We start from the raw sequence: 26,587 nt of genomic DNA on the forward strand, positions 1-26,587 counted from the left end.
CAGCACCACCTCAGTGCCCTTTGCAAATTGTGGCTCTGACAAATGCAACGCTTTTCACAGAGCAATGACAGAACACTTTTGTAACTTTTCAAGGACAAGTCCCCAAGTCCTTAGAGATCAATGTGTTGCATAGGGTGCTCTCTCACCCTTTGGATTCCCAGAGAGCAGGATCCTCACAGTTTAAATATCAGGGAGACCTTAAGTAGAAGAATATAGTGGAATACAATTGTTCATGAGTAGCTGGCATCATTATGTACATTGCTATTTTGTCTGTGCCTAGAGCTTGTCATGCCATACAAGTTTTAAATTATGCATTTGCTCTGAATACTTCTTTAAAGTGATTTGACTTTACTGCATGGGAAAAAACCTTAGGAATCCAAACCATATCCAAACGTCCTTGAAGACAAGCCCACAAAATAATTCATGATTTTTACATGTATCTGTGGCATAGAAAATGTGTTTCTCGTAATAGCTCAAAACAGATGGGACTTGATAGCATGCTTATAGAGAAAGCGAGTAAAGCTCTAAAGATGCTTTTTCAAAATAATTTTATAGAGATTATTATCTTGATAAGTGGTATATTAATTACCTCTTTCCTGCAGGGTTGCTTTGTTGGATTTGACCTGGCTCACGCTGTTGGGAATGTAGAGCTTCATTTGCATGACTGGGGAGTAGATTTTGCGTGCTGGTGTTCCTACAAGGTACGATAAATTCATTGTTTGAGACTATTTTCCATAATGTTGCTTATACGATGGGTCAGCAAACAGGTCAGGTGAATAAGAACTGCACCTGAACTGTCAGTCAAGACATGGCTGAATCTTTGAACCAGCCACAACAAGGAGATGGACGCTGACTTTGGTGGTGGCTTTGTTACCAGAGGTTCCAAAAGATAATAGCGGCACTGACCTGTAAGGTCTTGCGGATGTGAGACGGATGCTAGTGGCAGTTAAACACCTGCTCTGAAGCACGCTCTGCTCTGTGGTCACAGTATCAGAGGCTCTTCTCTTATTTCCCATACCAAGAAGGGCTTGTGGCTATAGGATTTTCTTAAGTGTTCCCTAAATAAGAGAATATTGTTACCTAAACGTAAATAATTCCAAATCATAGAACAAGGTATCTTTAATTCCTTTGACTTTGCTTGAGATGAAGAATCGATAGCTGTAGTCAGATGAATTGTTTGAAGACTTTGCTGTGTGTGTTATGATATGGGGCTGTTTTCAGCCATACTTCAATTTTCTAGCCTTTTGTCTGTTAGTCTTCAAATATCGTCTGTAAGGTGAGAAAGGTATTTTTAGAACTAATCTGAAGAAATATATCTGCTTTTACATACATCAGCACTTTGAGACAAATTCTAAGATCTCTAGTCAGAAACCACTAGAAATGTTAATGCTGGTCTGTTTTATAGAGTGGGGTGAGAGGAGGGGAGCTATACTTTGCAGATAATGAGCACGACGTGTACATGTTGATTTACTCTTTGCAGTATTTAAATTCTGGAGCAGGAGGCCTTGCTGGTGCCTACATTCATGAGAAGCATTCCCAGACTATTAAACCTACGTAAGTATATTTCAATACCCAAATAAAAGATGCTGTGAGGTTTAAATGGGAAAATATCTTCCCTTTGAGCTGAGATCTGGAAGTGAGAAATGTATGGATTCCTGGTCATAGACTATAGATATGTGTACCTATGTATGTATAGATGCAGAAGAAATTCCTTGCTTCAAAAACCCCTCATTGGGCTGATAACTATTACTGACTTACTGCACCAATGAAAAGGGTAGTACAAGTTTAGATAAATTGGTTATCTGGCTTTGTTACCTCAGATGAGTTCTTTTATGTTAATTTTAGTAAATTTTGAAATTGTTAATGTACATGCTCACATCTTAAATGTGTTTCCTCCTTAAAGTCTGCTATCAGTTCTAAACTAAATATAATCATAAAAGAGAATGCTTATAATATTAAAACCAAGTAACTTAAATCATGCCTATGAGAGTGTTTAATGTAAAGAGAATATTTAACATCTTCCTTTAAAAATGGATGTTTTTAAATCATTGAAGTCTTTGGCTGGTGAACTAAATCAAAGACAATTTCAACTCTGTGTCTAATAGGTCTTTAATACTGGTATGTTTTCATTAAAATTATATCCACCGGTAAAGCTAGGAAGTATTACATGGAGATCTGGGTTCTCAAAGACTGTATAATCCATGAAAAGCTGTGCTACCAACTGAGGTTAGCTGCATTAAAAATAACCACAAAGAAACACCACAAACCAACAAACCTGTTACGTAAAATGTTATACAAGTGTACTCTATGTATATATATTAAGAACAGTAGGATTAATACTTCTAATGCAATGACAAATGTAAGGATTTCTAGATTTCTTTCTGGCTAAAATGCTTGGAGAAATTGCTGGCACTTTTATTTTAGCTTGAAGAAGACAAACTAAATCAGGTTTCAGAGAGAAATAATATTATAATAAGCAGCTTCACTGCACTATGTGCTGGTTTCAGACTGTCTAGACTCCCAGGAGATAACAAAATAATGCTGATAAGTTCTTCTCAGTCACCCATAACAGAAAACTCATTAGGGTGACATACGACCAGTTGTGGGCTGATTTGATCTTCACATGTGAACGCTGGCAAAATATTCCAACTATCCTAATATTTCTTCTGGGAAGTTTTTGGGGTTTTTTTGGTTTTTTTTCTTCCCTGTTAGCCAGGTGCAGGTGTTGCTCCCACGGCCACACCTCTGGATCCTGGTTGTGAGGAACCACAAAGATGTTGAAGACCAGTGAAAAAAATGTGGGTCAGCTAGAAACCACAGAATAGCAATAGGAAGAATGAATAAAATCTTAAGGACTTCGATTTTTTTTTTCCTCCTTGATGAAATTTTGAACCTTCTGTAAGGGTACTAGCTTGGTATTGGAGGTAACAGCTTAAATTAGTTTTTCCTGAACCAGCTGCTTCTTAAGTAGTCATTACCTTGTGCTCTGAATCTGGATAGTGGATGCCTTAAATACAATTATCTATATGATATAAGCTTTTTCAGCTTGGGGCCCAATTAAGGATATGATTCCAAACTTCCTGCATAGACCTTTTGTATTACTTAATCGTAGTTATTTCATATTTCCTGAGATTTGATAGGCACTCATCAAATGGTTTGTAGTTAATATGCCCCAGTTGCATTACTTTTCTTCCTATTCCGCATCAACCAGCCATTTCAGGTCTCCAAATAAGACTGTGAGACAAAGGAGAATTTGTCCATGTCAAAGTATTCAATTTTATAGCTGATTTAAATGCAGAGCAATTTGCTGTATGTTGTACAATCAAATAGAGTGGAATTTAACTGCTCTGGAAGTTGCAGGTTTTATGTTGTAGCTGGGAAGTCTTTGGCTGTCATCTGAATCAAGGATGACACCCAGTGGCCAGACAACTTCATTCAAAACCAGGAGCACCAAACACTTGTTTCTTTGCATCCCAGCCCACACCTAAGCGGGTGATTAAATTCCAACCCTGCTGGTATCCTTGTGTCGCTTAAACTGTCTGCAATACCTTTTTTTTTTTTTTTTTTTTTTTTTTTTTTTTAGCTTGTGACCAATATTATGTGTGTCACTTTACCCGCCTATATAGATTCCTTTGATTTGTCTCATCCTTCATATTTTCCGCAAGCTATTGACAAAGTAGTTATTTTTATATCGAAATATGTTCTGACCATAATTCAGAGAGGCAGACCCAGAATGTTTGCCAAGTGCCTTTGCCTGTTACTGACTGAGGCTGGGGCACAAAGGACGTGGGCACTTACTGAAAATTAAACAGCTCAATGCAAAATTTTAATTTTAAACCCCAAGCCCAGCTACCGCCCATGGCCAAATCCATTGAGGTATTCTGTTTTAACTTGCCTTAGTTTCATGAGTGTGCTTTTTTCCATCCCCAGAGGCTTGCTAATAAGAGCAGTGCGTGCAAGCAGCCGCGCTCATTGTAGCTATGCCCAGTTTCAAAACCTGGGTCCACTCCAGCAGCTCCCCGCGGCGCTGCTCCATCCAGGGCCTGCTCCATGAACATCAAACTGCTGATGGGCTGCTGCTTCCTTTAAAAATGCAACCTGAGAAAGAGTTATTAATTTGTTTAATAGCCTTACCACCAGTACCTGGGGCCATGCCAAAGCTGCTTTCTGCTTGGGATCTGCAGCCTGCAGCTGTGGCAGCCTAACTGCAAACCAGAACCAGCGTTAGTCGGTGATCCCTTGGCACAGCCCAGCAGACAAAAGGCAACACTAATCCCACTCCTCTTCTTTATGGATGTGCAAGCTTCCCGCAAGACTTTTAAAAGTTGTTATTCACTAACTCGGGAAGAACAAGGTTTCATCCTTAGGTCTGTTGGCTGGCCTTTAGAGGCTCAGCACAGTACAGGCTCGGATATCCCATTCTGGGTTTGTGTTGCTGCAAACACCATCCTGCACTCCCCAGCTTAGCTAGGGATGGTTCTCTAATTCACTGCAAGGGCCATGGGTCTCAAAGTTACATGTTGTAACCATCCTAATTAACACCTGTACCCGAGTAAGTTGGGTAGTCCTTTGCTGGTCTCCTATCTTTCTTCCTAGAGCAGTAAAACTGAATCAATCTGACATATATGGGTACAATATATCCCTATTCTCTCATGATCTCACCTCCTTTGAAGTCTCTTTTAACACTCAAATAGCTTTTTTAATACCTGCTCTATATATCACAATGCAATATATTCTTGGCTAATTGTGCTAGAGTGATTTCTTCATGGGAAGGTTTCAAATAAAAAAAAAAAAAAGACTCGGACAGAGCAGAGCTATGAATTATTGCTGAAACTGTTTGGTCAGTGCAGGGCTCATTCTGTGCCACCAGGTTTCTACATAAGTGTGGTTATGAGGCGGAGGGGGGCTTTCCAAGACACTGAGAGCACTAAGATGACCTACTAATATGACATTTTGCTTGACTAGCTTTTCAGGCTCCAGAAAAGTTTCTCCCTCCAGCCCTTTCTTTCTCCTTCTCCCCCTGTTTCTCAATTTCTCCATTTGCAAAAAGCAGGGTAACTAAAATGTGCCAAGCAAGTCAGCTGTAATGAAAGGTGAATGTTTGTGAGCACCTGGAGCAGAAGATACAGGAGAAGTTGAGTATTTGCAGCAGGGTATTTGCAGCCGTAAATGTGCAGTGAGTTGAGCTCTGCTGTCAGCTGGCATAAGGGATGGGAGGGGACAAACTCCCAGAGTCCTGAGATAGAGGAAGAAAAAAGTCCTAGTCAAATCCCTGTAAGAAAAAGTAAGGCACAATTTAAAAAGATGAAAGGGAAATAAATGTATGTAAAGCAGCCAGGAGAATAATAGATAAGCCTTGGTAGAGGATTAAATGAAAATTGTACACAGTCTGGCGTTTAAAATGAAAGGAATTATCAAGACTTAACTTTAGCATACACTAGCAGCAGGTAGAGTTTAAAAATAAAAAGTTTGTGTGATGTGAAGAAATGCTGTGTGTGCAGGAAGCAGCTGATGCCCAAAGAGCGTGTTGGCTTTTACTATAAGATTAAAAAAAAAAGTATCAAAGAACAAGAAACAAAAAAGTAACTATTTCATACTAGCTTTGAGAAACACAAGATATCTTCAGATGGTTTCTGTGCAGACAGAGGTGAGATCCCTTTCTCTTGGATCACTTTCCTTTTTGGTGTCTTGTTTCCAATGAAAATGCCAGAGCACAAATGGCTTCACGCTACTTCTTCACGGAGACCTACACAGCTTTTTGGTAAGTGAACTTCTACCCTGGCATGAGACAAACAAGCCCACACTATTCTAGCCCCATTCCCAGTTTTCCCAGGTGCTCTGGGTCTCTCTGGGTCTCCAGTGCAGACCCTCTCTGCCCAGTACATGTTCTGCAAGAGGCTGCTCAACCCCTTCCAGGCCTGGTAGCTCCAGCTGAGTGTTTCTTTAGTTATTTTCTTGATCTCTGAGAATATACCACGTTATTCTTTTTTTTAGAATTAGAGCCACACAGTCCCCAAGCTAAACAGCCAAAGCTTCTGTGAAATGGCTGAAAATAATGTAGCTTTGGAGCAACGTGAGTTGGGAGTGAAGGACAGTCATAAAGGATCGGGAAGGCTGTTTTATACCTACTGTATTGGAAAGAACTAAAGCTACTCTTGATTAAAATGCTCCTAGGAATAAAAAGCTAAGATGGTCCAGCTCTCACTGGCCTTTGGAGTCTATCAGCTCTGCATAACTCAGCACTACGGAAAGCTTTAGCAGCACAGAGCACCCTGAGCCGGCCAAGGAGAGGACCTGGAGAAGCAATGTAGAAGTTTCCAGCAGCTGTGCTGGATGCTGTGGTCACTGATGGTGCATGCTGCTGTTTCCAGAAGGGTCTGTAACTGGTCCTAGCAGACAAAAATTCTGGACTGATGTATGGATAAACTAGCTGTGGATCACACCACTTGTCCCTCAAGTGCAGAAAGTATCCTGCACTACCGGAGGAACAAACTGTTTCTTTGCCAAGGAGATGAGAGCAATTTAGATCCTTGAGCTAATTTAGAAACCAAAAGTTAAAACCTCCCTTGGGAAGAGACTCTTTAGGAATAAAGGCATCAGCTAATTAGGCTTAATTGCATTGTCTTGGGACAAGTGATTTATTAGGCCAATCTAGACCCATGATGGGCCTGCAGGGGTGTGTTCTCAGGCTCACCAACTGAATGGCAAATATCCAACAGCATTTTTAAACTTTGGAGTGAGTCTCTGGGAGACAAAATGAGAGAGGTTAATGTGCGCTCACATCATCTATTCCCATTCTCATTTCTTCAGCTCTGTACATCCTTTCATTTGACTCCCATGATTGTCTCCTTGTTCTCTGTCAAGCATTTTCTCTCCATCTTCCTTCACATCCTCCCTTGTTATTAAGCTGTACCTTCAACAAATCTTGCTGCTTTTCTCATTATAAATAATCTTCTCATTCTTTCCTCCCTGACAGTCTTCCCCTCTGTTTTGTCAGCTTTTTCCTGGCTAGGTTTGAAGGTGTTTGAGAGAGGGGCGGTATGCCTCCTTGTGAATTCACGGGACTGTGTAGGAGTAAATGTGCTGTACGTCAGGTCTGCATCACCTATAGGGCAGCTGGAGCAAGTGTGGAAGTAACGTGCTCTTCTCATGCTACTCGGGTACTTTTAGTTTGGAAAACTCAGACCTTAAAATGGAGCATGTAGAAATGCAGAGACATGACCTCTGTGAAATTTCTGAAAAATATAAAGTAGCATTTTTGAAAAGCACAGTGCTGGGACTGGTTCCTGCCTTTCATGCCTGCTATCAAGGCATCAGAATGTTGGGGTAACTAGAGATAAGCAAGATAACAAAAGTCCTTAGCTTCTATGGCTCATATCTTCTCCAAAATAGTATTTATAGCATAGGTGCGTTGGGCTGCAGGTATCCTGGGGGCAGATTTGAGGATTTTATGTGTATTTAAATCTTTGCCCAGCAACGTGCTCTTTCTTTTGTCCAGGACTCCACCAACAGTATGAAGAAATAACATTTACAGCATGATGCTTGTCACAGCCTTTTAAAAAAATCATCACTATTTTAAGGCTGAGGCTGGTCAAAATCTTGCAATAGGTCTTTAATGGTATTCATTCTTCAGTAATCACTTGCTAAACTGGTGACTTTACATATTAGATCCGAGCAGATCCAAGTTTCTCAGGTATCTCTCCTTCTGGACCACACTGATGGGACATACACCACTCAGTCTGCTCTGCCATGGCCCTTTCGCTCTCTCAGCCTGGGAAATGAGAGGGAGGTGGCCGCATTCCTGGTGGATGCTGTTTTCCACCTGCTGCCTCTAGCTTTTCTCATCACATGGTGTAAGATACGACTGCTTGAACACATGAAAGGAACCCAACAGGCTAAGCCTGATGGAAAGGTGAGTGTAGCCTGGGGGCAACTCTTGCATCCCTGCTAACTAGCAAGGAAGAGATCCTAGAGCTCTCCTCCGAGTCTGTATGGCTGCTGTGATTTTTTATTTTTCCTTCCCTGTTTCAAAGGATGTATATTGTTAGCTGCCTGCTCTTTGTGCCTCAGTTCTCCACTTTGAGACAGGTAGTTTTGAAAGCACTTTGCTGTGTCTTGATTTCTCCCAAGAAGAGAAGGCGGTGAGTTAGTTTTCTTCCTGTTGAATGAGCATCCAGAGATGCAGCACTCACTGTGGTGTCACACACCTCTAACTAAACAGACAACATTCTTTGCCTGCCTTTGTAATAAGTCACAAAGAGAGAAACATATCCCCTCTTATGCTTATCTCTTAATCTGTATGTTTCTGTATCCACCTCACGGAACCTCTGTCTCTTAGGGAATAAAAAGTTTATTTTTCAACAAAACACATCAAGAAAATCTTCTGCTATTTCTACTAAGAGCTCGCTTACCTCTATGCGGAAATGTGCTGGAACTAATGCAATTTTGCATTTGGGATTTCCTACTAGATGTTGACTTACTTCCACTATTTTATCATATTTCACTTTTTCTACTTCAGATTCCCACTTTTGGTACTTTCTATGAAGCTTTCCTCCTAAGATTCTCAATTAAAGCTGTAGACTACATATGTCATTTAAAAATGAGATTGGCTCATGCTTTTGTATTAGTTCATTAGCCCACAGTGGGGAATTGTTTAATTTTTCCTTCCCGAATGTGCTTCAAGATCATGGTATGCCTTGAAATTCTCTAAGCTGAAAGTAACAGCAACAGCCATTATGCTTTTGTGTCATTAATACAGTTACACTTTTTTTGTTTGTTTGGTTTTTTTGTTCCATTTATGCCCCCTGGAGTATATTCCTGTAATCGTCAGTTACTGGTTCAGATGGGGTCTCCTGCTCTGCATGTCTCCCAGAGCTACTCGTGTTCCTGTCCTGGCTGAATACCTCTCTGGCTTTAGCTGCAGCTCTGAGCTCAGGCGTGCGGCTCACATTGTGATTCATATCACAGCTGGCACCTGATTCAAACCATAAGCATTTTTAACAGTAATTGGAAGATCTTTGCCCAGGTTAAGGAAATAATTCAGCCTCTTTATTTCTTGCCAAGATGGTATTCTCTGTGTGTGTGTGCTCACTGGGGGGACTGTGTGGTTTTTTTTTTTTTTTTTTTTTTTCCTTGGTTTTCCATGTGTGCTAATTTCTTTCCACTTCTTTGTGGGGTTTCTGGTCCTCATACCCGCTCTTTCTCCTGGCTGAACCTTCATCCCTCCAGCACTCAGCCAGGAGAGGATAGTCTCACCAGGGCATACATCTATAGAGGGATGAAGCTGGGTTAATTAGCATTGATAATACACAGCTGTGGGCTGGCTTCAGGGGCGGCGGGTTGGCTGATGTAGATCAGGTGCAGCTGGGGCTGGTTCTTGTAAGGGGCTGGGCAGCCAAGGAAGAGAGAGCAGCCGAGGAAGAAAGATGAGTAAGGAGCAGGAAGAAGAGGAGAGAGGAAGAAGCAAGAGAAGAGAGAACACATGCCCTGCATGAGGCGGGATGAGGAGAAGGCAGCAGAGGGACTGCATGAAGAGTATGCTGGTATGAGGTTGTGAAAGACCTTGTTGCAGCTTGATGGTTTTGAGAGTGCTGTGACATACATATTCATATTTTTCTTTTTCCTTGGGTTCCCTTAGTCAAACATATTTTATCTTCACCATTGTTGTGGGCAAGCTAGATCATTTCTTTTGCCCCCACACCTGCTCCTTTCTTGGTAAGTCCAGCCAAGTGAGCCCACAGCCCGCTGTCCTTTACTTCTTGCCCATCTCCACACATCTTTGAGTCAGGCGCTTGTCAGAGATCTCCTTCATGACGTATGGTGCTTCTTCTTCCCTTCCTTTAAGCCACCCTTCCTCTCACTTCCCACTTGTGAAATATTTATTTTCACAGCTGTTTGTTGCTGACAGTAAATTCTTGCTATCACAGTCACTACTCCTTATTTGTCATTGGAGCTGTTGGCAGTCCTTGCTGGCGGTTGCTTCTTGCTGCCTTCTACTGTGTGGAAACTATAGGGCAGTTACAGCAGCATAGTGCTCCCTCGGATGTCTGAAGAGCAGTTTCCAGTGAGATGCTGGGAGGGGGACTGTATCCTTCTCTCTTCTCCTTCCTTCCAGTTTCTCAGCTGGCATGGCATCAAATCAGGGACCTAATCACACTGGTGCAACTGTTTTGAGAGGCTTGTAGGTTCTTTCTGCCCCATGGCAGGAGAAACAGCACCTCAAAGTGAGGAATTATTATTAATTTCTTTAGTTGTGTAAAGTTCACTGAGCAAAAACTTATTAATTTTTTAACCTAATCTAGTTTTTCAGCATCCCTCTGTTTTCAATGACAGTTTTCTGACTTGACTTTCTAGCAACGCATTGTAAGCAAGTGAGGAGTGGTTTGGTCAGTGTGGTGTTTTGGTGGTCAGTGTGGTGTTTTGGTGGTCAGTGTTGCAGATACAGTTAGTTTGTGATGTGAGAATAAGTCCATGTAAGTGTCCTTATCTGCTGGCTTCTCACCTGCTTCTGCACTGAGAAGAGCTTGGGGGCTCCTGAAACCAGTCTTGGACCTCATGTCAAACACTTGACCTCTTGTCAAACCCATTTTGGGGCCCAAAATACTGGTAGTTTGCGCTACTGAAAATCAGGGGAACTACAGCCCTGTAAAGTCCCTAAGTCACATTTCTTCCATGTTCTTTAGTGATGGATGACATTTCAACTTTTTGAGGAGAGACTCCCTAAAAGAGCTCTGAAAGATGCCCATTTCTGTTCTTTCATTATGATTTCATGTCTTAGACTTCAGCTCAATAAACTCCATTTGAGTAGTTTTTCTTCTTGAGCATCACTTAGTGTTAGTAAATGCTTTGTAACACAGCTACTGGATTCTGTGTCAGCTCTGCTGGCACTTAAATCTTTTAATTCAATTAGTTCCAGCCACTGACATTAGATGAGATTTCATTATTATTATTTTTTTAATGTTGATTTCTTCTTGTTTCAGGCAAAGGGCGGAGGTGATAACCCTTACATTTTAGCTAATAAGGATTCTAGTATGATAAAGGTCTTGCATTAATACTGTGAATACTGTATTCAAAAATAACAAAGACCTGAGGAAGCACAACTTCCCAGATCTTAAAATTTTTATGCTATAGTTCAGTCAGATACATGTATTATTTAGAAATCTATCTAGATATCATTCCGTCAAAGAGTCATTCAAGGTATTGAGGAGGCTGTATAGTTCAGCAAATGCATCATAGTAATCAAAACTATCCAAGTCTCCTTTAAGTCAGAATTCACATTTAAAAGTAGCTCTAGGAGGGATTGTTGCTTTTGCTTCTTGTTTAATTTAATCTATTTGAAACAGCCTAGAAAAAATTACTGAATTCTTAGAGAATGTAATCTTTTTTTTTTAATCACCATAATATAATTGGGAACTATTAAATACTTTATAAAAATCACTGAGAACTTTATTAATATCTCTGAGTAAATTGCCTCCCTGCTTGAATTTTAATTTCTGGTGTTAGGCAGAATATTCGATTTCCCCTCACTAAATCTGCTAACATACTGTTGGCGGTATTCCCCCTTTTCATATATCTGATATTTGGCTAGTGAAAGTGATATATGAGCACTTTGTGATAATAGTTGTTCATAAGCTGATTTAACAGTTTTTAATTCAACTTCATTAGCCTTAGAGGGGTTGTTTTTTTGTGAGATCTTTTCCTGGGATTTAATTTGGGCTCCCGTTCTGTCTGCCGCTTGATCATACCTTTCTTTGGCCGGATCATGGCAAATGAAATTATCATCCCTCATCACAAGCGCCTTAGAGGTTTGGTGGAGAGCTCTGCGCGACTCCAAGGGGCCCTGATTGGATTCACAGCATTGTGGCCATTTCTCTTTCTTATGCCCTGATCACAGCCTCTTGTTTCCTGCTACCAAAGGGAACTCAATCTCCTTTTGTTTTGACCTGGAGGGGTAATATGGAGGGACATGCTGAAATTGGTGTATTCCCACTTGTGTTGAGTCTAAAAGACTAACAAGGAAAAAATCAATTCAGGAAAAGCATGTGTACCCTTTATCTTCAAATACTTATCAGCTGTAAATCACCTTGCACTTGATTGACCAAAGAGCCAGGGCTTTTTGCCCAAGAGTCTCTCTAATTGTGGCAATGGTCGCATTAAACTCCCCACCTCGGAGAGCCGTGAAGCCTGGGGAGCTCGGAGCTGCCCAGCTGCTTTTGGAGAAAGGATCGTTACTCAGCTCTAGAGATTTCTTAATTTCACCCATTGCAGTTGCATAGGTAAGTAAGGGCCATTGTTTAGATTATGAAACTGTTTTTCAGGATTTTGGTCTTTGCTATTAAAACTTGCTGCTAGGCAGAAAGAGAATTTAGCTGTTTTTTTAACCGAGACAAGCCTCAAAATAGAAAAGAAAAATTTTCTTCCTTTGGATGGTACTGAAAATGCAAGCTACTTAACAGAAGAAAAATGTCATGCTATTAGCCTCTAATAAAATCATGTTACTTTGGTCTTTTGACAAAGTAAAACCTCATTGATATTAAATATGAAATGTTACTACTTTCACAGTAGCAACTTTTCATAAAGAGTTTTGATTTTTTCCACTGAGTTCTAAGAGACTGGTCCATTAATAATGTATGGCAGTGCTCACAAGTCACATATGCTTAATAATTAGGAAACATTTGTAATGAGTTGAAAAGGATAAGGAAAGCATCAGAGTACGCTGAAATCCAAAACTACTGAAGTCTGAGGCTAATAATTACCTGGGCTTCAAAAGCTTTCCAAATTCTAACAACAGTTCCTACTCAAAATTAACAACAGACATCGCACAGAAAAGAATAATGAAAGACATCCAATCTCGCCATTTGGGATAAAGGATATCTAAATAGATATAAGGGTGGGGGGAAGGCTTTAAATATAGCATCTGGCCATCTTGGCAAGGTTTTCTGAAGGAGACGGTGAGGATTTGGTTTCCAAATATTGCTAGAGCCTAGCAGGGGCTAGCTGCTAACTCCCTTAATCCCCCATGCAAATCCTAGTTTATATATCTCTGCTATGAAGTACACTCCTTAACTGACAGCTTCACAGCATATGAAGAATTGCACCTACACCGGAGGGTTAAAATCCTTGAATTCTGCATTTCAGTGATGAAACTGAGAGTCACTTTTCAATTATTCCTTGTTTTGATTAAGCAGACCCCTCATCGCCCCACCAGATACAGCTTGCAGGGTTTTTCTCCGTCCCAGCAAGCTGTCGGCAGGGAGCCCTGGCTCCGGGCAGGACCTGGCTGTGGTGCCCGGCAGGGTGAGGATGGAGTTGCAGTGCAATAACATTGTCCATTCACTTGGGCTTCAGTTTGGTGTCAGCCCAGCTGTAAAACACCGTGTGGAATTAAGCAATAGAAATATTGATTACATTATTTTTTTCTTGACGTGTCAGTTGGGTGACATGGATCAAGAAAAATATGAAATTTTGAACTCCACAGAACCCTAACCCTGGGGACAACTCTTGAGCCTGAGAGGACGATTTGGGGAACAGCTGAGAGGGTGGGAAAAACCCAGCAGCTTACCCCCATATCCCCTTTCCCTATCTGGATTTGAAAAATCCAGTCTAAGATACTCAGAGGAAATATTTTTCTCCATTCTTACATGGTCCTCATTACTAGAGCATGTGAAAACATTTTAACAAATATTCTCACCACTCGCCAGAGAGTTAGGGCAGTACTGGGCGGCATTTCTAGAGATGAGGGCTTGAGGCGTGGAGAGACTAAATGACTCATCCATGATCAGACAAGTCTGTGATAGCAAAGCAAATTGAAACTCCTTCTCAAACTCTAGTCAGTGAGCCAAAAATATGCTATGTAAAGCAATAAGCATTTTCTTCTGTTTTCTTGAAGGGGTGGGGTGTGGGGTGTCATTCATGCTATTTATTCTGAGTTTTGGCATTGAATCCAAAGCAGCACAATCATGCCTATGCTCTAACAATAAAATTAATGCAATAAAAAGGAAATAAAAACATACAAAAAAATTGCAATTAGAAAACTGCAATAAAATTAATGCAGAGTAGGATGCAAAGATTGTGCCCCAGCTGTTGAGCCTGAGGATCAGGTCTGTGCTCAGAGTTTGCAGAGAGCTGTTTGTAAATCTGGGTGACAGTAAGGTGGCTTTGAGGGGGTGACACAACTCTCTATTTGAGTTTGGTTTCTGGGATTGACCTTTGAGTGCAGAAGTGTTAGGAGATGCTACTGCTCAAGACCTGAGTCCTCACTACTTTTTTGACCCGTATTGCGTTACATGGAGCCCAGGACATTGGAGGAATGTACCTCAAGGTCTGGAATTAGACCTTCCGGTTGAGCTGGAGATTTATATATGAACATAAGGCATGTTAAGGAATATTTTTGGTCTTTGGGAGCTAATTGTACCATTTGTTGGGTTTGGTTATTTTGGTTTTTTAACCTGCCTTTTAAAACATGAAAGCTGAGCAGAGCCGAAGTGTGGATGTGGCACCAGCGGTGTGGTACCGCCACGTCCTCCTGGGCAGAAGGGTGATGATCAGACATGGTCAGGTCACTGTGACTGAGGTCAGGTGTAGTTTGTTCCTAACTTCAGCCTGGCTCCAGGCTTTCTGTCGTCTTTGGTGGTCTAATTCCGCAGTCCTCACGGGTTGGTTATTTATCACGTTTCCCGCTGACAGAGTGATAGTGGAGACCCAGAGAACCTCTTGTTCCTAAACTGGCATCACGCTGCACTGTGCCTCTTGGTTGCCTGCTGTAGGTCTGAAGGGTCTCATGGGACATAGGCACAGGAGGTGGATGTGCTCTTTAACCAGCCACTTGTATCATGGACCTACAGACTGCAAGAAACTGAACTTAACATTTATTGCTGGTCCTTTCGTTCCTTTTCGGGTACAAGGCTGCCTTATGCCAGACACAGCATACTATCTGCCTCGGTTTTGTGTAATAAACTTTCGGAGCAGCGAGATGTCTCATTAACTCCTCGAAGCTGATTCTTACTTATAGCTAGAAGAGTAGCACGAAAACTCAAACAAATCTTTGCCAACCCCTGGAAGCTTTTGCAAAAAAACAAGTAAAGTGTGAATGAAGAGCTTAGCTGCCACCCAGCAGCTACATCAGCTGCTTTGCGGACACAGCCTGCCCCCAGACTGCCTGTTTATGATTTAGCTTAATCCATGGTTCATAAACATAGCATGCATTACTGGGGTGTGCTCCTAGTATAGATATAATCTAAGTTTCTAGATAGCGTTGTGACCTGACAATGGAGAGAAGGCAAACCGTGCCATGCTCAGTGAAGCTGGCAAGTGCAGTGGAAAGTATTACTAATTTCGCACTGCATTCCTGTTGTAGCTTTTCAATGTGGTTTCTCAAGGACACGAAACTATTTCTCACACAATATAATGACAAGATGCTTCCAGTGCGTTGCACTGGCCTGTAAACTTTGGGCCACCTTAATGGTGTTTCCCTGTTTTCTGTATCACTACTCAAGAGTTTCTTTTTTCTTTTCTTGCCAAGAAGGGAAATGAGACCCATGTTGCTTCAGGCTGTAAATTATAAATGAGTAGCATGATCATCTGTAACTTCGAAGCAAAGGTCAAAGGAATTTCTTTTTATTTTTTCTCTGTTCTTTAACTGGATCTTCTTTGATGTTTACACTGCACATACATCATGATCATTATATCCTGCACTCTTGCATCATTAATGCAACTACAAATGAGATGACTCAAGTTATGAACAACCAGCCCTTCAGTCTAATGCAGACAGATAGGAAGGAGGAAAATGAGCTAAATAAAAATACTTATTGAAGGCATTGTTCCCTGGTGTAAATGTGCCTAAAGGGAGTGTGACTGAATGAGAGGATACTGTTCCTTTCTGGAGTCAATTTCCAACCCAACAAATTGTTGTTCATTGATTTGTAAAATAAGAGAACATTTTGGGGTAAAAATAAGGAATTTGAAAAATCTTTCAGCAACGTTTCATTGTATGTTCTCTTATTTCATGAAATTGAGCTAGTAACAGTTTGCTTTAAATTTTATACAGCACATTTAAAAATTAGTTCTTTACATAGACTGGAAAGCTGCAGAATTCCCTGGGAAAGTTTCAGTCTTATCAAACCATGAGGCTATGGGTTTTATTTGAGGCATAAAATAGAACCGTGCATTGAAATCATTATGTTAATGATTTAAGAAGTTGTTTTCTTAGAGAAGTGGGTTTGTAATAACACAGAAAACCCCACAGCTGATTCAGCACTAATTTACTCTTTTTGTACATGAAACCCATTGTAATCATGCCACTTTTTTTTTTTTTTTTTGCTGCTGGATGAGGAGCTGTTATCTGTGGAGGTGCTCCAGGAGCACCTCTGCTGAGCAGCCTTGGGAGGCTATGGGTACCCAGCGCCGGCACTGGGATGCCATCTGGGCACACCCCACAAGCTGGCCATCACTGGGATAACTGTTTTGTTTAGTGCTGTGTTAAAACAAGAGGAGTGCTTAATTTAGATACATTTATAGTATGTAAATCTAAAGGGCAGTGACCAGAAAAGTGTTCTTCTCAAAGGTTTATAGTTGAAGATTGACAAAATTAGACCCTTTTCTCCCTAGACACTGATTTTTAACACACTTCCCAAACTGGGTTTTGCCTGCAATGAAAAGGATGTAACTCTAGAGTCCCATCACTACCAAGTTTAAGGTGTTTTTAAGCACAAGCACATCATGCAAGGCTTTTCAGAGCCTTCCACATTATGCGTTTTGCAAAGATTATAGTTTGGAATTCAAAATCAATTTAGATCTTGGTGCCTTTGTTTTTGAAGCAGCAATAGTCAAAATGTGACTGCATTGCAAAATAACTCATTTTACATGCGGAGTAACAACTGTTTAATAAGAACTTTTACTGCAGTATCTTAATGTGCAGTTTTATTGCCTATTATTTTTAGCGAGCATTTATAAAGCCTTATGTTTGGGGTTTAACACCTTAGATATTTCCCATCATAACAGGTTGAAATTTGGCATAGCAGTGGCAACCTTCATTTCAAAATTTTCACAGAAAATTGTAAACAGCAAATTGCTAATTTGTAAAGATTTTGTTAATTTCCACACTTTGAAGCCTGTCAACTTAAATGTCAAATAACGTGACATCCATATGGACCATTAGATCAATGAGAGTGTAGGACCAGAGCTGCCTCAAAGTGCACATCCTGGAGTGACATCTCTGAAGTTCTAGAACAGCCAAGAAGAAAAAAAAAAAACAACCAAAAAGCAAAAGAAGAAAAAAAAAAAAAAAGCACATTGTCAAGGTTATGGTAGGAAAGGGCAAGACAGCTAAAACTGCCTTAAAAAAAAAATCCTTCATTCTGTCATTTTGGAAAAGTTCTGAAATTTCATTTTCCAAGTTCCAAATGTGGTGCTGCAGCAGAGATCTGGTTTGAAGCCAGCTTTGAAGTTAGCAAGTTTTGAACATTCAAAATGCAACCAGAGTGTTTTTCATGAGGTTTTATCTGGGTAACATTCTGGTTGATGTTTGTTTTGTCTTTGACTTTAGAATGTTGTCCAAATAGAACATAGTATTGTTTTCTCCTTGATACAGAGTAATAGTCCAAATGTTATATTTCCCATGGATTTTTTTTTTTTCTCTTTAAAACTTTCGGAATTCATAGTATGTGTGCAACATTGACATTAGTAGTATGTTGTAGTAACATACAATATTAAGGGCTTATAGTAAAATGTTCTGTCTCTATATATCATACAGTTCATACTAAATAGCTGGAATATCTTTTATGATTCAGAGCATCAGTAGCTGAGTCACTTGGGCAGAAGCTGTATTATACTTTATTTGGGGTATATTCATTTTGGCAATGTAATATCTCATTTGAAATGAATGTATATTGCACTATTAATTTTCATGGGTCTTAGAATAATAAAAGCATCATGCAGCAATAAAGAAAAAAACATGCTTTTTCTGCATACACTATGTTTGGATGCAGCTCAGAGCCTTTCATAGAAGTAAACTTAAAACCCATGTTGTTATACAGAAATACGAATTACTTTATTTTACAGTATGCAGTATTCATATAACAAGTTTTTAGCTCAAGCATGGTCTCAATTATGCAGAGCTAAGTTAAGTGTACTGTGAAGAAGCTCTCCTGCTTTGGAGAGGAGCAACAACTTTCTTTTTCCTTGTTTACTTCCAGGAAGGTTGATGTCATGTGAGTTTTACTTAAAGATTTTTTTACTGTTACAAATTTCCAACACTTGCCAGGCTTCACTCCTAATCACTCTGCTACCTGGCATAGAGAAAACGGAGCAAAACCTTGGAGGAAACGGTCTCCAATATGTCCAGTCCTGGAGTCCTTAAGTCAGGAAGAATGATGTTCAATCAAAAATCAAGATTCCTAGTATTGTACTGGCGTTGATACACGGAGCATTTCAAGTAGTACTGACATTATTACTCACCAATATTACCATGTACTGAACTAAGAAGTAGAAAACCCAAGGGAGGTAGGGAGAGACTCCCTGATTCTGCAGTATTGACTTTACCTGTAGTGCCTTGGGCACTAAGTGAACCAGCAGATCCAGCTGCTTTGGAAAACTGTTTATAGCTGTGTTAAAGTGTCATCTAATGTACAATCCTGGATAAATGATTTTCAAAGTAATTGATCTTAATTATTTTTTTTAATGAGTATGACTTCAAAAATTTATTTTTGGATTAAACTAGTTTGGGTTTTGTTTGAAAGAAAGTTTTTTTTTTGAATAATAAGTTCTGTTCAGGAGAAGAAAAGTTTCCTCAGGTTTCACCCTGATGTCCCACATCAACGAAAAGACAGTGTTCTTCTGAGGTCCTGCTGTCTGCCCACTTGCCATCACTAACTCTTGGTGCAACTAAGTCAGATTTTACAACACCTTTTAGCTTTCAATATTAATTAAACTAAGTTTAAGGATGTGTGTGTGCGTGCGTGAATTTAATGCCCTGGAACAAAAGAGTGCATATATTTCTGTTTCATTTTTTGTTTTGTGGAATGAATTCAGACAAAATGGATATTGTTAGAAATCAATAGTTAATTGAAAGATGTGGTACATTTTATCATTCGTAGTTAAAGAGAAATTCCCAAATACTATGTTTTTAGTGCTAGCTATTTATAGAATTTATTGCATTTTTATGTCATTGTAAGAAATACAATGTATTATGAGAAGTGCATATATTTCTTAATGTTTCTTATACATTTCTTAACTCTCAAATCTAAATTAAAAGATAGTATACTAAGATTGCTTTTAATTTATGATTTACTTTCTTTACAAAATCTTAGGCTGATTGGCTGGTGGGGTCATGACTTCAAAACACGATTCCTCATGGAAAACAGTATGTACTTTCACACTTTCAGTTTTACCTTATTTGATATATGTATATATATAACCCGTTTCACTTTTATAGTAGCTTGAGCGGAAAGGATAGACTTTGCATTTTCTCATTTAAGTTGAAGGTATTAAGCTAAACTTATCCCGAATATGTAATGCAATGGGGTTAGCAAAATAAATGTTGGAATAAATTTGGTCTCTGGGCATATGGGTCTGACTGTGTGCTTCCAGACTTTTTGCTGAAATACCTTCAAAATGCAGATAAAGAATATGGATGAAACTTTCAAAGCATCTCAGTGAATTAAACTCATAAGTCTCTGAGGAGCGAGGATCTGCTATCATTTACTCGGGTAATATCTTGCTTTAGGATTAGTTCCACTGGAATTAATGAGAAATCCTATAAATAAAGGTAAGGCAACCTGACATAAGTCATGAAATACCACTAATGTTTCAGCATCTCTGAATTCCTAGCACTCACACAGGATGGGTTATAAGACAAACCCAAACCTGCTCTGAAACAGCTAAGTATTTACTGTCCCGATGTGAAATGAGGACTCCTGTCCAAATCTGACAGCTAGACTGTTCAGCTCCCTTTTAAAGTATGGCAGAGACAATATCCTGAGGGATCAGGATGAGAAAAGAGCTTTCTGGTTTGATTGGTTCTTTTCTTTTTAATATATTTTTAATTTTCTGTGGCAGTGCCTATTGATGTGACTTTGGCTGGAGAACACCTCTCTAATAGCCTCAGTCTGCTCTTTGTTTTCTGACCAAATGTAAGAGCGGCACTTTGGAAAGCCAGCAGGAGGCAAAAATTGCCTTGAAATACTGTTAGAACAAGAAAAGCGTTGTTTATGCATTTCCATGGGCAGTTTATAGGGGAGAAGTTGGGCAATGATCATTATAAAATTAGTCAGTCTGCTGTGCACGAAAAGCATTTCCTCCGCAGCGTCCTCTTGCTCTGGTGCTGGAGCATGAAATATAAACGGTGACACAGACCTTACAGCCAGGCTTTATAGATTTATTTAATAGATTTTGTAAAATTTCACAGCCTAAAGTCTACGCAACTTCTCTGCATGGCCTGAAGCTACACTTAGCCGTGTGTGCGGTCTCCCATGTGTCTCGTCAGTTTAATAAAGTTAAGGAACATGATTTACCGCTCGTGCGCCACGGCTCCACACGAGCGTGCCTCCGCTGACTTGGAGTTTCTCTGGCAGGTGCCGGTGTTAAAAGAGAGTCAAGTGTAAAGGTGGCTTTAACACACACCATTTAAACAAATTAATTGCGGTTCTCTAGTTCCCATGCAACTGTTAATGAGGTCGTCTGCTGGATAAAATTGGGCTTCTCTCGAAGTTAAAAGTATTAGCTGTGAATAGATTACGGTTTCCTTTTAATGACTGAATCCTACAGGCCACATTAGTGAAAAATGTTATTGCATGAGGATGGACTTCAAGATAAGGTCCAATCCATTATAAGGAAGAAATCAAAAACACTAATATAAGTTATTCATTTTCCAGAATTGCAACTAAGTGAAGGAATTAATGGATTTCGGTTATCAAATCCTCCAATTTTACTGGTCTGTGCTCTGCAAGCCAGTTTAGAGGTAAGTAATTGCTTTACTTTGAATCTCAATTTAAAAGTATAAAAATGTTAAATGAATGTTACGCCTACTATCACTGTCTCCCTTAAAAAAAATATCGCAGAATAGTTGAAAAGCAAAAGGGTGGGGGAATGAAAACCAAACGAAATAGCCCCACGACTTTAATAAATATACTCATCCCTTTACTGCTCTCACAAACGTTGCTGTTGGACCTGGTATACTTGAGGTTTGCACCTCCCAGCCTGACGGCTGCCACCATGTTTGTCCTGGCTTTTAACCCCTTCCTTCATCTGAACAGCAGCTTTTCCCATCGAGGCAGTCAGAGCTTGCCCCAGTGCAAGATCTTCCGACAGAGGAATCTCTTAACTCAGAAAAGTTGCATCCAACGATGCTTCTACATGTATTTCCCTGAGCAAAACAGATGTAGCTCCTTTATGAAAGAAAATGAATGTGGCCACTGGGTGTCCTGGAGTCAACGTTGAACCAGTGCCTCAGGGAATCTACCCTCCACTGTAGTCCTTTGTGATTGCAAACAGAAAATACAGAAGCTGTCTGTGAATGCTTCCTAAAAGGGGAATTCATGAGTGTGGTATAGCTCCAGACTGGTTTTTCTTTCACCTCTTCGTTAGTGGCCAGACCAGAGCCCCACCTCAGACCTATCTCTATACGAACCGCTGAGAGCACGGCTGTGGAAAGGGCAGTCCTGTCATACAGACCTAATCCCTCCTGTTGCAGGAAGGTGTGCCCTATGTGCTGAAATGAAAGCCCCATGGACCTCCTCGGAGACCACAGTTCAGCCCCGTCTGGAAGCCTGTGGCTGTTCTCCACACACCTTCTATTGCACCGTGTTTCATAATGAAACGTAACAACATTTCTCTTATGGGTGATGGTTCACCCCTGAAATGCAGGACTCTAGGTCTTCATAGCCAAAAAGGCTGGTTTTACATAATTTCCTTACTACGTATTACTATATTAAAATTTTTCCTAAGCTGCTTTTCAAGCCAGCCTTGGTTAACAAGGTTTTGCAATCAGTATAGATGGGAGAAATTTATTTCTGCTAGCACTCCATTACTGCTAGTGTAATGGCAACGCTGATGCTGGAACAAAGAGCAATGTCCATGCACTGTATAGTCCCTCTTCTTTATTTACTGAAAAAACAGTATCTTAGGCAGCCAAAGTCAGAAAATTGCCGGTTGCGCTCTCTTCATCTTGCATGCGATGCTGAAGGACTGCAAAGGGCACAGCAATGCTTCTTGTTCTGCCTGACAATTTATTTTGTTAGCCCTTAAACATCCAATATATTTTTTTAAACTTTATGTGACCTTCGAGATAAGCTGAAAGCTATTCTGCTATGACCCAGATTGTCAGTGCTCCAGTTTGTGTGGGTTGATGTCATTTAGCCCACTGCAGGGAGCCTCAAACAATGAGGGCTGAGCAGTTTCCATCGCCTCCCCTTTCCGTGCCTGCATTACCTTTTGGCACAGCCAGGATTTCCCAGTGCTAATTGCTCTAATACAGTGGGAAACAAAATAGTTTTCATGTCTGGCAAGAGATGGCTAGTGAAATTGCATGCCACCTTCACTGGGACACATTAAGCAGAAGGCAGTGTTTCCAATGGAAACAATGAAAACTGCAAGTGTTAATGGATGTTATTCCTCAATAATGCTTAAAGTGACTGTTATGGAAGTAGCTGCTCCCTTTTATGGAAAAAAGGGGAATGCTCTACAGCCACATTTAAAAGATCTTTTTCAAAAAATTTCACCCAGGAGGCCAAATATTCCTTCCACAGAACTCGAGCAAACAGATTTTTGCATGCAGCCTAAGGAGATCCATCCCTCATAGTGCTGCAAAGCCTGGAGGAGTTGGAGGCGAGGCTCCATTTTACCTCCAGCGATGTGCTGAATGCTCTGCCTGCCTGCGCTGTCAGGGAAGCACCTCCAGATTTTTGTTGACCTGTGCAAGTACTGGCTGCTGACGGCTCTGGTCCCCATCACATTCACTGCCGTGACCGCACCGTCTTCATGCAAAGTCTGTCTTACAACAGCTGTATTTTGTTTAACAGAAATCACATGCAGGGGCTTTTGCCTCTGTGCAGCATCCTAGGGTTGTGCTAACATCATGGAGTGATGTTTGGGATATTCTACAGAGGAGTGATTAGCAGGTGCAGCTGGAAACCAGGCTTTGTGGTACTCTGAGTAGGATTTCTCCATTAATACTTTGTACACTCTTCCAGGTTACGATATAAGTAATCTTGAAAGTGTTACTCCATGTGCGGAGCAGTGATTTCTTGGGAGTAAAGGTCATGGGTTTTCATACAGGACCTCCGCCTTGCCTCTGATTGCGCAGCTGCCATCAGTGGAGGAATAATTGCCCAGGAGCAGCGATATGGCATTTATGTGACAGAATGTGATCTGAAGTGACAGTCGGGTACTTGCGTCTCTGTATCTTGTCATTTTTTCCCTCAAGCCACTTGTGTGGGAAAGAAGAAAAGGGAGGGTTTGAGGAAGGCAGGGGTAAATTGTTTCCGGGGTCACGTATTCCATTATTCCCGGTAACAGAGCCTTTCCAGAGCACAGGCAGAAGCTGTCTCTCCTTCTCCTTCTCCCAGACTCTTCTGCCCCATTACTTGTTCTTGTTTATCTGGCAAAGTAGCACTGCCATTTTCGAACAATCCCTTCTGTGTGTCTCGTGATGTTTTGAGTTGCCACATCTCAGCAGTCCTTGTAGCTGTGTTAGAGCACAGAGCTATGAAACCAGAACCAAGTGAATAGTTTTTTCTTCATGCAGACTAGCAGAGACAGGGCCTGTACAGGACTTAAACCGGTAAAGTCAATATGTCAGTATAAATTTTGTGTTTTCAAAGACAAGCATTTGCAGACCAGTCATGAGGTTTCAGTCTTGGCCCTTGGATTTTTTTTACTTGAGGTACATACAAGGAAAAACTTGGAAGTGATTTAGAGTTTCATGCAGCCCTGTTGCAGGTATAGAGAATTTATGGATCCTCTTCAGATATGCAAATGAATGCTCTTAGTGAACTCTTTTTGTGTGCAAGTTAATTTATGCGGATATGGATGTGCGTAAAACTTGTTAACAGGAGACAGAAATGTCTTTCAATATCTAAAGTAATAACATTATACTGTGTTTTCAAAAGCCTAATCCTGCCGTGTTTATGTATAATGTCTATCTGACACTACCACTTAATTCAGTGGTAATGTATAGAGAAATCTGCTACCCTTTTGGCTGTCTTCACTTCCTTTTTATTTTCTATAGCAACACATTATCATTCTAATGATTTTAAATCACTATAGGTTTTTGGTGAAACTACAATGAAAGCATTGAGAAGGAAATCTGTTCTACTCACGGGTTACTTGGAATACCTGATCAGACATTACTACAGTGAGGATAAGACAAATCCAGAGAAACCCTTCATAAAAATAGTCACACCATCGCAGATTGAGGAAAGAGGATGCCAGCTCACTCTATCTTTTTCCCTTCCAATCAAATCTGTGTTTCAAGAGCTGGAGAAGAGAGGAGTAGCTGTGAGTAAATCAAACTTCATCTTAAGCACCGTTTTGTGAATATCATAACAAAGTAATAATTTTGCTTTTATTCAAATATCATCTCTTATAATGCTAAAAAAACACTGGGGATTATGAAAATTGCTTACATGGCAGCCTTAATCTTTACTTGTGCAAATAATCAAATAAGAAAAGTTGTTTTATAAGATATTAGTGTGTCTGTATGTTGTCCTTTCTCTGTTGATTTATTTCCAGTAGTTCTGTGAGTAGCACCCAGGAGTCACTACTAAGGTTAGAACTGCTTTAGGGGGGCGTTATAGTGGGAGGCGTTACAGATCTGAAGCTGGTGGTCTGAATGGGAAAGACAGGAAAAAATAAACCCCCTCAAAACACAAAATCCCTGGAAAAATAGGAGATGTCAGAGTTGTCCAGTGCAGTGTCCTGCCTGCACAGGCTTCCCCTGTTCAGTGTGCTCTTCCCGGTCCCCTGTGTGGGTCCAGGCATGAAGCCAGAGCACAGAGAGGAGGTGGGAGCCACGCAGGGTGCTGGTGCTCAGCAGCACCCAGGCAGTGCCCACCAGCCTCACCCACAGCTTGCACACCTACAGACCGGCCATGACAAAGAGCCCTGAGCCTCCGCCAGGCCTTTTCCTGATCTGCAAATGGCCAAACCCTTGCTCTTTGTGAGGCATTGAGGTGGAGGAAATAAAAAGCTGTCATTTCCTTAGAGATGTGTTTTAGCACTCAGAAAAAGCGTCCAGTAAATGGCAGTGCCATGTAATGGCACGGTTACCGGTGAGCACTGCTCAGAAAGGATAAAAGCTGAATTTAAGACTATACATTCGGTGATTTAGAGGTGCTGGGAGGTGAGGCTGATAGTGTAATCCCATAGAAATGATATATGGCTTTTATTTCTGCTGGTGACTTATGTCCCCAAAGGGCAACTCTTCTAGGCTAAATATGCTGCTGTTTTGGTGCTGCCAGGGAATTCCAGGAACTGCTGCTTTTAAGAGGGCACGGGGCCTTACGCTGTTGGCTTGTCTTTGCAATGCAATAACGTGCTTCAAAAACTATGAGAGATTATTCTGTTCAGCAAAATGTTTAAATTAACGGGGGGCAGGGGTGGAGAGAAAAAATTCTGCAAGCCCTGTGACATGACTTGTACCTGTGGTACAAGAGCATGTTTCTGTTTCGTGGTGGCTTCTTTGGCACCCATGTGCCTTGTCAACTATGGACTGCTATAGGCACTAAGGTAAATTAAGGGGTTACACAGCTGGTTTGGAGTCCCTCAGTGGCACTGCTAGAGTTCTGCCCATTCTGAGCCTTGCACCCTATTTTAGGCAACACACTACTCTTCTTGCTATGTTCTTCAAAATGATGCTCCTCACAATGGTTTCTTGGGGGCCCCAAAGTTTTTACAGGTGTCTCCTCAGTCCAGTCGTTCTTCCTTGATGACAAGGATGGCATTTAAAAATACAGTTGGACAGATAAATATGAAGTGACCTGAATTTACTAATCATCCCCTTTCTCTTTTGCAGTGTGACATACGAGAACCAAATGCTCTTCGTGTTGCCCCAGTTCCTCTCTACAATTCTTTCCATGATGTGCACAGATTTATTGAAATCCTGGGATCTGCAATTACATCTTCAAAACAAACAGCAAATAATACTGTGCTATCTGGTTCTTATTGATGGCTCAGCTCTATCTTTTAATCTATTTCTGACTAAGATGCATTTATCCCACTGAGTGATTCTTTGCTTCAAGTAGACTGAGCTATATCCCATGCAATTTGCAAAAAAATGACTGTGCTTGAATAGTTATTTACAACAGGCATAGTTTTATTAAAGCTCATATTTCCACTCTGCTTTGACTTTGACTTCATGAATTAGTATGCTTTGTATATTTTAATGGGGCTTTTCTTAAACATTGTATGTAGTTTTATTACATTAGCTTTGAGAAGCATGGAAGAATTGCTATCAACTAGAACAGGAATGAAAAAAATCCCTTCTTTATTATAAAAATGATGCATAATAAAAAGTGGAAAATAGACAAATCACCAACTGTTAAAAGATACAGTCCAATTTACATTTTTAATTTAGCAATTCTATTTAAAGTACATG

At 40.5% G+C, this 26,587-nt stretch overlaps 1 protein-coding gene across 4 annotated transcripts in view; it reads left to right on the forward strand.

The window, feature by feature from the left end:
- Positions 1-26,331, forward strand: part of KYNU (kynureninase) — a 59,963-nt gene extending 33,632 nt beyond the window's left edge. For all 4 annotated transcript variants that reach the window (XM_027814877.2, XM_027814882.2, XM_027814887.2 and 1 more), the window contains 6 exons: positions 603-701; positions 1,481-1,554; positions 19,305-19,357; positions 20,868-20,953; positions 24,259-24,489; positions 26,006-26,331. In XM_027814877.2, the coding sequence (XP_027670678.2) occupies positions 603-701; positions 1,481-1,554; positions 19,305-19,357; positions 20,868-20,953; positions 24,259-24,489; positions 26,006-26,158 (696 nt within the window). In that variant the 3' untranslated portion in view covers positions 26,159-26,331. The remainder of the gene's footprint in view (positions 1-602; positions 702-1,480; positions 1,555-19,304; positions 19,358-20,867; positions 20,954-24,258; positions 24,490-26,005) is intronic.
- Positions 26,332-26,587: the final 256 nt, after the last annotated feature.

Source organism: Falco cherrug, chromosome 8, assembly GCF_023634085.1.
Source record: "Falco cherrug isolate bFalChe1 chromosome 8, bFalChe1.pri, whole genome shotgun sequence".
NCBI classification, from domain to species: Eukaryota; Metazoa; Chordata; class Aves; order Falconiformes; family Falconidae; genus Falco; species Falco cherrug.